The sequence below is a fragment of the Cyphomyrmex costatus genome, unplaced genomic scaffold, assembly GCF_001594065.2.
Source record: "Cyphomyrmex costatus isolate MS0001 unplaced genomic scaffold, Ccosl1.0 scaffold408, whole genome shotgun sequence".
Lineage (NCBI taxonomy): Eukaryota > Metazoa > Arthropoda > Insecta > Hymenoptera > Formicidae > Cyphomyrmex > Cyphomyrmex costatus.
Window position 1 is genome coordinate 10,612 of NW_017278296.1, and position 12,137 is coordinate 22,748.

At 33.4% G+C, this 12,137-nt stretch overlaps 2 protein-coding genes across 4 annotated transcripts; one reads left to right on the forward strand and one right to left on the reverse strand.

Moving 5' to 3' along the window:
* Positions 1-3,227: 3,227 nt before the first annotated feature.
* PIG-Z (phosphatidylinositol glycan anchor biosynthesis class Z) lies at positions 3,228-6,893 on the reverse strand. Its single transcript, XM_018543921.1, has 5 exons — positions 6,787-6,893; positions 6,384-6,555; positions 5,907-6,307; positions 4,602-5,140; positions 3,228-4,303 (listed from the first exon to the last, which is right to left on the reverse strand). The coding sequence occupies exons 1-5, from the start codon at positions 6,796-6,798 to the stop codon at positions 3,403-3,405; spliced, it is 2,025 nt and encodes a 674-aa protein (XP_018399423.1). The 5' UTR covers positions 6,799-6,893; the 3' UTR covers positions 3,228-3,402.
* Positions 6,894-7,892: 999 nt separating this feature from the next.
* On the forward strand, positions 7,893-11,023 carry Ythdc1 (YTH domain containing 1). Of its 3 annotated transcripts, none has more exons than XM_018543891.1 (7): positions 7,893-8,829; positions 8,914-9,308; positions 9,382-9,598; positions 9,711-9,915; positions 10,088-10,352; positions 10,552-10,692; positions 10,808-11,023. In XM_018543891.1, exons 2-7 carry the CDS (start codon positions 8,959-8,961, stop codon positions 10,980-10,982), a joined length of 1,353 nt encoding a protein of 450 aa, XP_018399393.1. In that variant the 5' UTR covers positions 7,893-8,829; positions 8,914-8,958; the 3' UTR covers positions 10,983-11,023. The 3 variants fall into 3 exon arrangements, with proteins under 3 accessions (XP_018399393.1, XP_018399392.1, XP_018399394.1); XM_018543890.1 differs by having other exon boundaries at positions 7,893-8,818; XM_018543892.1 differs by having other exon boundaries at positions 7,893-8,107.
* The last annotated feature ends 1,114 nt before the right edge of the window (positions 11,024-12,137 follow it).

The window sequence follows — 12,137 nt, forward strand, 5'->3', positions numbered from 1 at the left end:
AAAAAGATGGCTAATAAATAACTGGTCTAAAAATATGAATATATGTCATAAAACATAATATCGCAATGTAATTAAAGTCCGTATATAAATAGCTGCTATATTAATTTTACTTTCATAATTTTGAATATATTAAAAACGTGAGAATATTAATTTTAATAATTTTCGATTTTGGTTAGAATGCTGATTAGAATTTTTTTAGTGTAATACGTGTATTATATAAAGATGAACGGTAATGTTTTCATAAATTAAAAATTGATATGTTGAAAAGAGAGAAAAAAGATATTAATCAGGGATAATATCAAGGACTGCTCGAGAAAATAATCAAATTATAAAAACGTTAATAATGTACTGAAATAATTTATTATTAATGCCTCATTAGAAATTATAATTGTATTAAACTAAAAATACCTCGTATTAATTGAATTGTAGAATTATATATAGTGTCCCGACATAAATTCAGCGCCTCAATAAATAAATAATTTCTGAGAATTTGAAAAATTTTTGTTTCTTTCATAAATAGTTTCAATTATTTGATTCATAAAATATGCAATATTTCGCTGAAAAATTTTCGGTACACTATGTATATTATATTTTTTATATAAATATATATATAGATATATTTCGCTCTTCGAGAAAACGATCTCGGACTAATAATAAATCTATTAAAGTCATTTACGAGAAAGAATATAGAATAATAATATAATAATAATAAGAGGCTAAGCATCATACAAATCGTTACATCAGAGAAAGTTAAATTTATATATATTTTTATTTTATTTTATTTTTTAATATTATGGCGAATTCGATTGGAATGCACCAGTGCAGGGTGATTGCACCAGTTCATCTTTTTTCCTTTTCCCTTCTCCTAAAGAGAAAAGGAAAACAAATGAACTCAGGTGCACTCAGTGCGCACTAGTGCATCCAATCGAATTCGCCATTAGAAAATACTCATTCCATTTTCAGTTGATTTTCAGAAAAGAGAGAGGAAGAAAATAAAACAAAGAAGTTTTGTTTTATTTTTTATATTTTATTTATATGTACCTTCAATTTTATTTTAGATGCTTCGATGCATTACAGCAATGATTGGTTTTTCTGTAAGAGATCTTACAGGATCACAGAGATGCTCTTAAGTATATTATATCGAGATTTTATTAAATTAACCTTATCTTCTCTTGATACATAGTATAAACTTTCAACAAAAAAAATGGAACAAAACAAGTAAAAATAATTTTCAGTTATTAGTTGATATTTAATATCACTTCTTAATTACGCCCTATTAATTTTTTTATAAGATCTTATAATCTATATAATTTATACAGAAATGTGTGGAAAATTATTCCCATCATTTTCTATCCATTCTCACATACGAATACAAATTGCTTTGCCTTAGGAAAGTTCTTCCTTCTGTGTATAACATTGTTCTCTGTGTATTTGCTGCAATAAAATACTGCTAATTTTCTGAATTTTTCTTCTGTTAAAGAATCTGTACTAATAATTAAAAATAAAAATGTAAAATTTTGTATTCATATCTGTTGTTAATTAAAATCCTCTATATTATTATTCTTTTATATCAGAAGACACGGTAGTGTCGCTGCTCTTGCTTGACGCCGAAACACTACTGTGTTTCCTAAATAAAATGAATTTTTGACTTATTTTAGAATCTTGTTCAACAATTACAGACATAATGTTCTCTCTTCAGATGTTTTATCTGAGCGATGATGAATCAGTTATGTATTTGACGCTCTAGTGTAAGCATGTCACATTAAGAAATTGTTAATTAACTAATGTTAATTAACGAATTCAGTTTGTAATGATACCTAATGATACTAAATCTTCTTTCATTTATTGATTTATTCCAAAGTTTCATGCGTGTAATTAAAAAATGTAATTAAAGACGATCTTACATTGAGTTCGCAAGAATTTCGCAAATTAATTATTTCGGACGTTTCGGCTCCGTTCGGGTCATCATCAGCGACATCAAACAATGAATGCAGGCATTATTCACATCAGTAAGGTCCGAATGAGCAGCCACAAGAGCCTCTTTAATTCGATATTTTGAGAAGTTTCAATATTAATTAATTGTTTAGTTAAATGTCACTGAAGGTTGAAACACAGAAATGAAATTAATAAATTATAAAATAAAAATTAAAAAATTAAAAATATAAAATTAACCAAATTCTCATCAGCTGCACACTCTGAACTTACATAACGCAAGGGGAGAAAATTATTCTTGATAAAACTAACGAACTTGTCAAGAGATATTGTTGGAATGATGTGAAAGATATAAACACTATAGGTGAGATACACGTCAAGAAATAAAACTTATTATCTATACAGAGTACATGAATGTCATAAGTTACAATAATTAATACGTTAAAAATGGCGAATAAGAGTCAACTTACAATTTTAAAATCTAAATCTGATAATTTATTCTAATATTCTATATTGCGAAGAATATCACGTAATTTTTTGGCGTTTTGTCCCGGCTTCCACTACTGGACTCATCAGTAAGGTATTGTAATGGAAGCCTACCTTAGACGCCGGTGTAAGTTATTAAATCGAGATTCTATATAAAGAGATATACGCGTGTCTCAGCACTTGCGAGAATTTGCGAATATCGATAGACCTCTGATGGCGGGTCGACGTAGTAATATTCTTCGCAATATTTATCCAAAGTAAGAAATAACGTTCTATTAATATATGTAGTCCCCCCAAATTGCGCGCCGAACAATTGTCGGTCTTGCAACGCAAATCTAATAATCTGATTTTTAAATGTCCCCTCTTCTTAATTATTGCGCGCCGAAAGATTTTCGGTCTTGCAACGCAACTCTAATAATCTGAAATATCCCCCCCTCCTAAATATTTAAAATTGTAATTTGACTCTTATTCTCCATTTTTAACATATTAATTATTGTTATATAAAAGAGTCCTTTAATTCTTCAATTATTTGTTTTCATAAGTTACAATTAGTCAAAATGGTGTTATGATATAGAAAGTAGAATTTAAAATATGTTTTAATATGATTATTCAATCGAGATAGAATTTACAAATTAATTGTTTTGCAAAACATTTTAACAGATTCCGGAAGATTTAGATCTTTAATTCAATGTACATAAAATCTGATTAAAAAAACAATAGAATTAAACACCTATATTTATATTTGTTGAATCAACTTTATTCAATATAACTGCCAATTATGTTCAAATAGGTATTACACGATAGGGGAGACTGGGATATATAAAAATAGTTCGACGTTGAAAGCGTCAGTGGATCAATCGCACGCTTAAGGCGACGTCCAAAGGCGATTCACAAGTTTTACATTTCCAGTCAAGCGTGTTGTATGGGTTATTCATACTGTTCCTCTTTTTATTAGCCTTTTTTTTTAATTTATTCATTTGTTAATTAATTTTGTGTCGATTCGGGCACTAAGTATTCAATTTTTAGCAACATTAATCTAAACTGTTTAACATACTTATAAATATCTTTTGCAGTTTCGACGATACTGCTAAAAATGCTATCGTGCCTTAAATTTAATAAATGTTCTAGCCCGTCGAGCGAATGCAGTGACGGTAATTTCTCCACAGAGACGTGAGGATAAAAAGTCTTAACTACACGAAACCTGAACAAGTGTGAATTATTGCTCGATAATTTCTCGAATTCATTTATCGCAGATGCTGGTAATGCATAATACAATCTATAGGGAATCTTCTTAATAGTAAACTTCTCTTCGCAATCTCTGATCCTCTTAGTGATGCTATCAAATACCCACGGCAGAGGCTTGGAGCCTTGCTCGTATAAGTGAAAGTCCTGCGTTAGTTTGTACTTGTGATTACTGCTACTGCGATAAATCCTACGAGTATTTCGCAGCTGTAGTAACGCTGTGGGCAGCGAATAACTATACGATGTGTACAAGTGCACGTGAGTAAGATGCGGTTTAGTCTTCAACTCTGTTGTAACGTAAGACACGAGCGGTAGAATTCCGCCCTGATGCGCAAAAGCATAGAAGAGAGCCAGCAATAGATTGCTAACATACCAGAGCATCATCTTCCTGGACTTATGCTTCGTCGGTTTGACAGGACTAGAAGACTCGCCATTTGCATATTTTTGAACGATGTCCAGACTGGGGACTTGACTTAGCTCGGGCGCGTAAAGAAATACCAGTGGAAACAGCACCGGAATTATGAAGCGAGGTTCTTGATGAGGAAAGAGAGATAGCAAGGCGACTGGAACGATGAACGTGAATGTCATCAGGCTTACAATACTCTGCAGGCGTGGTAGATGCAACCATTGTGCCTTTAGTCCGCTAGAAATAAATATTATTGTCAATTAATTGTTTAGTATCAACTGTTTCAATATATATAGTTCTTTTAAACAACATCCTCTAAAACTTATTTCTTTTCAATTAAAAAAAATGTTTCAGATAAAAATTGTATGGCTTGAAAAGAGACAAATAATGGTAAAATTAATTTTAAAAAAAAATCAATTTATGATCATACGAAGATCATGGCTATTTTTAAAATAGAATTATATAATTCATTTTACATGACTTCTTAATTATTCGCATATATATTGTTTAAAATAAAACTCTGTACACGACTCACCTGTGTATCATTTTCACGAATGTCAGCAATCCAATAATCCCTAGAACGTTAAACAGGAGCGGAATGTTCACTAGAAGATGCAGGAAACGAGGATGCAATCCATGCGACTCCAAATTCTTCGTATTCGCATTATATCTGAGAAAATTAACCGGTGTCACCACAAAGTTGTTAATTCCGACCTCCAATTGACCTATCTCTGCCATCGTTAAATATCCAAAGTAAAAACTGTCGACTAGAATAAAAAACAACGCAGCCGGTAATCCACAAAAAACAAAGACGATCATTCTAAGGTGGAAGTCTTTGAAGTTGACGCTTTTCGAGTTCAATCCTCTTTGCAGCCAGAAGAAGGTGGGAACAAAGGCAAATGCGATAAAAGTCGGCCTGTTGAATATCCCTATCACCGTTAATGTGGCCACCACAAAACAGTCATTAAGGGAATGCGAGGGTAGCGATGCTTTGAGCTTGTAGTACTTGACTCGCTCTACGGCAGTCGCTGCTTCATTGTATTTCATGGAGAGGTAATCACTCTGCAATACCACCTGACACAAAACAATAAGATTTCAGTTAAAACAATATGAGATGCAAAAAATGACTGAACATTGTGTGAGATCTCTTTATTATACAGATGAAGAAGAACACTTCGCAATAATATTAGGAAATTAGGTAACATAAATTAGTTTTTCTACGTATAATGTAATATAATGTTATATAAGTATAGTGCAAAGTATAATGTTCTCACGTATAATGTAGCTTATTTATGGTGAATAAAAAATGTTATAAATACGAGGTTCAATAATAAATAGTTTTTTAGCTATAGTGTATCAAAGGTAGAAATGGGAAGTGTCACTTTTTTTCCATTTTTTATAATAAATATGACGTTGCAATTTTTTTTATAATTAAACACTAAAATTGTGCTAAAATGGGGGAAGTCGACTTTTCTAATCTTAATATAACTTTAGCTCTTTTAATTATAAAAAATTATTATCAAATTGTTTATTATAAAAAGTAATACTTTCCAATTCTGATTCAAAAGTGCTTTGTAAGAACAAGTTTTACATTCCTTTAGATATACATTAATAGCTCAAAAAGTATCCATTACTGAATCTTGTGTCTTTTGTTCACCACAATATAAACTATACTACATAAATATGAAAATTCAGTCTACCAAAATCCAACTTTCTATACACACAAATTAACAAATTCTTTATTTTAAAAACTAAATTTCTCAAGTCTTTATAAATTTCATTTTATGAATTTTATCAATTTTTTTTTATGTTACTTAACCTTTGAAGAAATTAAACGTACCTTCTCTGAATATGCCATGCAACGGGAAACAAAGTACAACAGTGCAGCTGTCAGTACCAATTCAATCGAGTTGGACAGTGTGCGGGTGGCATAGGTCAGCATGACATAAGAGCTAGCATACGTGACAAGCCTGACTTTATAATTCTGTCCATACATGAAACAGATCTTGTACAGAAAATAATCTGACAGAAAAGATAATGCACACATAAAAAGCCGAGGGAAGAGCACGAAGAAGTATGGTCTCCTCAAGGATACTCCAAAGAAGTAAAATGTATATGGAGACAATCTGTTGAGAATCGCATAAGGTAAACCAACGATAATTTGAGGAATGAACATAGAACGTATGGGAAAGGTGGTGTTGAACTCCCATGGCTTGTAGACATCAATATCAAAGTGGTCTCCTATAAGAAGTGAATAAATAACTATATTAAATGTACAATGTAATACAAATGCTGACACAGCAGGATGGTGACATACCGGAGATAACTTCAATGGATTGAAAGAACTCATCGGGATGAATGTAGCCTGTCTGTGAAATAAAAGTAAGAACTATTCTCAATGCTGCTAAAATCCAATAGAGTCCGATCCTACGCTGTACAGGTGCTTCAGTTTGGTAATCGTCGATGGATCTGCGATATTCATTTTTATGCTGAATAGAAAAATTTTACATGTGAATATAAATATATAAAATTATAAAGGTTTATTTATAAAAAATGCAAAGTCTTCTTATATTAAAATTAAAATTTAAATAAGATATTCATAATTCTTTTTCTAATTAAGGTTTCTCTTATTTTCCAGATTTATTATACAACTTTCATTAAGTCATCATGCACTTTGAGACAAAAATTGTACAAACATTAATATTCAAATGTGAACTTACTTTCAATGACATGTTTTTTTGGAAGAATTAGTTCATCATAACTTAACTCTCAATAACCGTTTTTGGACATTTATTCAAAAACAGAAAAAATTATAAAGTCATGAATTACAGCGAGTCTTTTCTATTTTACTACGATCGAAATACATAGAAAGTTGCATTGTAATTGCGATATTCTTTATCAGAAGCATTGTTTGCCAGATTGATTGACAAACAATATGAAGTTTGTAGTTCGGAATCTTCTTGTTCCTGTTTGGATTTCCGACCCAAAGTAGAGGGTCACATGCGAAAATATGAATCCGTGTCTTTCGTAATTAACCTCTTCGAGAAGCAGAGGCTTCACAAATTAAAACTATAGATTACATGGCGTGTACAAAACTCGAAATTTCGGAAACCACTTCTCCTTCTTTAATTAATGACTCCCTCCTCCTAAAAAAGTAATATAGGAAGTCGATACGGCCAAATCACGTCTAAAATAGATTACGTCTTTGTTTTTGGGTACATACAAAAACAAGTAAAGCCCTAAACACAAATGCGAGGGAATAGCAATAGCGATAAGTTCCAACTTATCAGAAATCGAATACACCGGAATACGCATTTTTGATAGGTTGAAACTTATCGCTATCGCTATTACCTCGCATTGTGTTTAGGGCTTAATAGTTATTGCTGGAAATGCTGGTCACACTGCATCCGATTTTCGTCGTACGACGATATATACTGTGACGATATGATATCCAATAGGAGAGCTGGTTTTCTAGATAGCTAAACATACTCGATCATTCGGCAAGCGTGCATCGCAGAGTCATACCTATAGCCACTTTGTCGTTTTGAACTCGCCCAATATTTTCATACGATGGTGCTTGTCGTATATATCTAGAAAATAAGCTCTCCTATTGGATATCGTACTGTATACGTCGGATGTCGTACGCAGTAGGTCTGTTCTTTATTGCTGAACTTCAGTTTATCTTTTTTCTTTTTCCCTTCTTCTGGAGAGAAAAGGAAGAAAGATGAACTAGTTCAAAAGTTCAGCAATAAAGAACAGACCTCTTGTCTCTAGGTGCCTTGCAGTGCAGCCAGACAAAACGGAGTTTATTGATTTGGAAGGTGCACGTCACAACAATGGCCGACAATGGACGCTGTGACTTGTGAACGATTCGTCCGCAAGCGATTGTTTATCGTCGCCTCGTTGTCGAAAATTTTTTAACATCGTTAATTCATGCTGCTGCAAAGTCGGGAATCGTGCGTGTCGGTGCTGTGATCGCGTCGGATAATCTCGAGCGTGCTTTGGTGTGAAGTGTGTCAGTGAAGGGACAAAGGGTGTCACGTAAGTGTGTGCCGAGCCCTCGGGAGGACTCGTCAGAAAAAAAAGAAACGAAAAAATATTGCGAGGACTTTCGAGGAAAGAGAGAGAGAGAGAGAGAGAGAAAGAGAGCACTAACGACAAGAATTCTGTATTTAGTGGTTTTAAACAGCTTTGCGACGAACTTTTCTAGATAATTAAAAATTTTTTAAAAAAGCGCAAAAAAGAAAGAAAAGAGAGGAGTAAGACCTAGTAAACAGTCTCCCGACGGACTTTTGACGTGTTTGACGCGTAAAGTAAAACGGTTGTCATGCTGTAAAATCTGTCCATAAGTAAACGTCTACTTGCTGAATGAAGGAGTGTGCATAGAGGATAAATAAGAGACGAGGCGATCCGGATTAAAAAAAAGTTCCTCCATGCTTTCAGAGACTTTGTAGAACCGGCGTCCTTTGTGCCAGCTTGCTCTGTGTTACTACAAAAAAAAAAAAATGTTATCATAATCTCAAGGACTGTTTATAAAAAAAAGTCGTAGTTTATATTCCATCCAGATTCTCGGCCGAGCTCTTCGAAATCGTGCCCGAGTCCGGCCATGTGTCCCTATCGATTTGTGTTAGGCGTAGCCGCTTTAAGAGAGAGTATTCGGGACAGTGTGGACTTTCCGCTCGATTCGGAATCCCTGAACTATCCTCGCTGTACACTATATAGTCCCTTGCTACCGCATTATTGTCGTAAGATGTACGAGAAACGTTACGATACATCGTTCCTCAAGAGTTGCAGCCCCTGCGTGGTTCAGTGACATAATAACAAAGTCTCCCTTCTATACGTTGCAGGACGCCTGGACCAGCGACAGCTGGTATTGGTCCGAACAGTTGACCATGGACAGCAACACAGAAGGTGACAACCTAAATCTCAGCTCTGGCGAGAACGACAATGGTGACGAACTTAGGATTGCTGCAGACGAGACATATGACACTCGCAGTGAGGTTTCCTCCAGTAGCTCTAATTCTGATAGCTCTAGTACCCATCCCACCATCAGCTCGGTCTCGAGCAAGTCCTCGCGTGGTGACAATAAGCGCAGCAAGAGGAACAGGAGCAAACGAGACAGATCTAGGGACTCCAAGTCATCCAGTCCCGAGCCAAAGCGGGCCAGGTCCAAGGAAAGCAAGGGTACTACCAAGAACTATGACTACACTACCAAGTTGAATTATTTGTTTAGAGACGCAAGGTTTGATGAGTTGATATATTTTTAATGGATTATCTAGATTAGTACATAAATATTTCTGAGTCTATTTTCTTAGATTTTTCATCATCAAGTCTAATAATGCAGAGAATGTAACACTGTCTAAAGCCAAGGGAGTATGGAGCACACTGCCACAAAATGAAGCAAATCTTAATCAAGCCTATAGAGAATCACGAAATGTTTTGCTGGTATTTTCTGTAAAGGAATCAGGGAAGTTTGCTGGCTTTGCAAGACTTAGTACAGAATCGAGACGAGATGCTGGTCCAGTCTCTTGGGTATGCAAGATAAAATATAACAACATAGTTATTGATTTCAATATTTGATTATATTTTTGTTAATCACATAGGTCTTAAGACAGAGAAAACAAAGTCATGGAATGTATTTCAGGTTTTACCTCCTGGATTGTCAGCTAAGGCTTTAGGTGGCGTATTCAAAGTTGACTGGATCTGCAGGAAGGAATTGCCTTTTACATCTACGTTACACTTGTATAATCCTTGGAATGATGGTAAACAAGTCAAAATAGGTCGAGATGGCCAGGAAATTGAGCCCAGAGTTGCTGAAGAATTATGCAGATTATTTCCAGAAGACGAAGGTATCTGTTTTTTGTATACAAACATTTTACATCTTAATAAATAATATTAAAATATGAGTATTTATGAAATATCTTATTTTATGTGTGCGTTTATAAATTATATATTTTTCATGTATCTAGATCATTTTGTATTAATAAATCATGTAGCATATAAATATTATTCGTGTTTAAGGAATCGAAATGACGCCTATCTTGCGAAAATCCAAGGAAGCAGGGAAACATGTTGTAAAATCATCACGTTATCGCGACAAAAAACCTATAGGCAGTTTTAGATTTTTACGAAGAGGCGGACGAGGGCGCAAATTATTCTTGACCTCGAGATCACGTTTAGCATCACTAGCCAGATCTCAAGATGTTATAGGAAATCATAGGAGTTCTAGGGATCATTCTTATCGATATACGCCTTGGTTCAATCGAGGCGATTCATCTTACACAAAGTATGATTATTTAATATCGATCATACATGGTATTTAAGATTACATAATACATACATAAGTTTTTTAAATTTTATATTGTAATGTATGATATATACATTAACGCTGCAAAATTATTTAAATTAATGTTTTTTTAAAGACTGATATATATTCTTACAATTGTATCACAAAAAGATGCTTTAACGATAATTAATTTTTTTAGGGGTTATGGAACTGGATTGGGTGTTGCTGCGGTTGCAGAAGCTTATGTGGCAGATTACATGCGTACTATGCAACATCAATTACCTCCATTACCACCTTACCCACATCCGTATGATAACCTGCCACCACCTCCACCTCCAAGGTAAATGATACATTTTATTAGTATGAGTTGAACGAGAGAGAGAGAGAAAGGGAGGGTGTGGGGAGTGGGGAATTTTCTATTAGAGACGTAAGATTGAATAGAAATTCTTTTTCAGATATTATGATGGTCTACCATTACCTCCAGATTACAATGCCACAGTGTCGGCACTAGAAAAACGTAGCTATGAAAGAAGTGTGGATGAATTCCTGTGGAGGACAGCTAGTCGTCACAATCGGCACAGCAATCATCGTTCTTCTCGCGATCATCACAGATACAGAGATCGCAGATAAAGATCTCGATTTTAGTGTTCGCATGAAAATCCGTCGGTTCCCAAATCCTTCATTAGTGATGATAGAATTGGAGATGATTTTAATGATGAAATTAATAAGAAATTTAGCTAGAATATTGTTTATTTGACTTTGAATACTTCTGAAGAACATAATACAAAAATATATATAAGTTTAATATAATTGTATATAACGTAATAACGTTATATGTATATTATATACTTATATAATAATATATATTATACAGGATGTTTGATAATTCTGCCAACAATACTGGTATGCTAATAGAGTAATTAACTAAATAGAGGACTAAACTAACAATAAGATGAAAAGTCCTCTACATTTAAAAAAAAATTTTGCAACAGGTAATAAGACATCAGTTATTAAAAATCACTGAATATTAGTTTTCAATTATTTTTTACTCTAGTACTATCAACTTTACAGAAAAACGCAAGCGACAAAAATTGTTTATTTTCTTCTCATAGAATTTTTTTTAGAATATTTTAATACTCCATTTTTTCGAGTTCGTAAAAATAGTTGGCAATAAGAAAATGCTAGAGTTGATAAAAAATTCTGAATAAATTCTTAGAATTCTGAAGAGAAAATAAACAATTCTCGCACGGATGCAAGAGATCCGGCTGAGGTAATATTTTTTGCAATAACGAATTAATTACTTATAGATTTTAGTATGTTGTTCAACATTATTATAATCGACCTAAGATGCGTAAAGAACATCAAAAATTGTTAATGTTAATTTAAGTCGTAATATTATTGCGGTAGAGTTTGCGTTTTAAGTCCGAAAAAAATTCGACGCTCAGTTAAAAAGATTACATACGTAGTATACAAATTCATACACGCAATTATAGAAGTATCCAAGATCCAGCTTGACCGTTAAGGCTTGTTTCTCATTAATTTTATTTCTCGCGGTCCTATAAGATTTAATATTGTAAACAATTTTTTGCTGTTTTTTTTGTAAAGTTAATTAGTAAAAAAATTATTAAGAACCAATATTCAGCGATTTTTAGTAATTAATATCTCAACTATTGCGAAAATTTTGTTAAATGGTAAAGGACTTTCCGTCTCAGTTTAGTTCGCTCTATCTGTCCACCAATGTTGTCGGCAGAATTATCAAACACTTCATATATATATATATATATA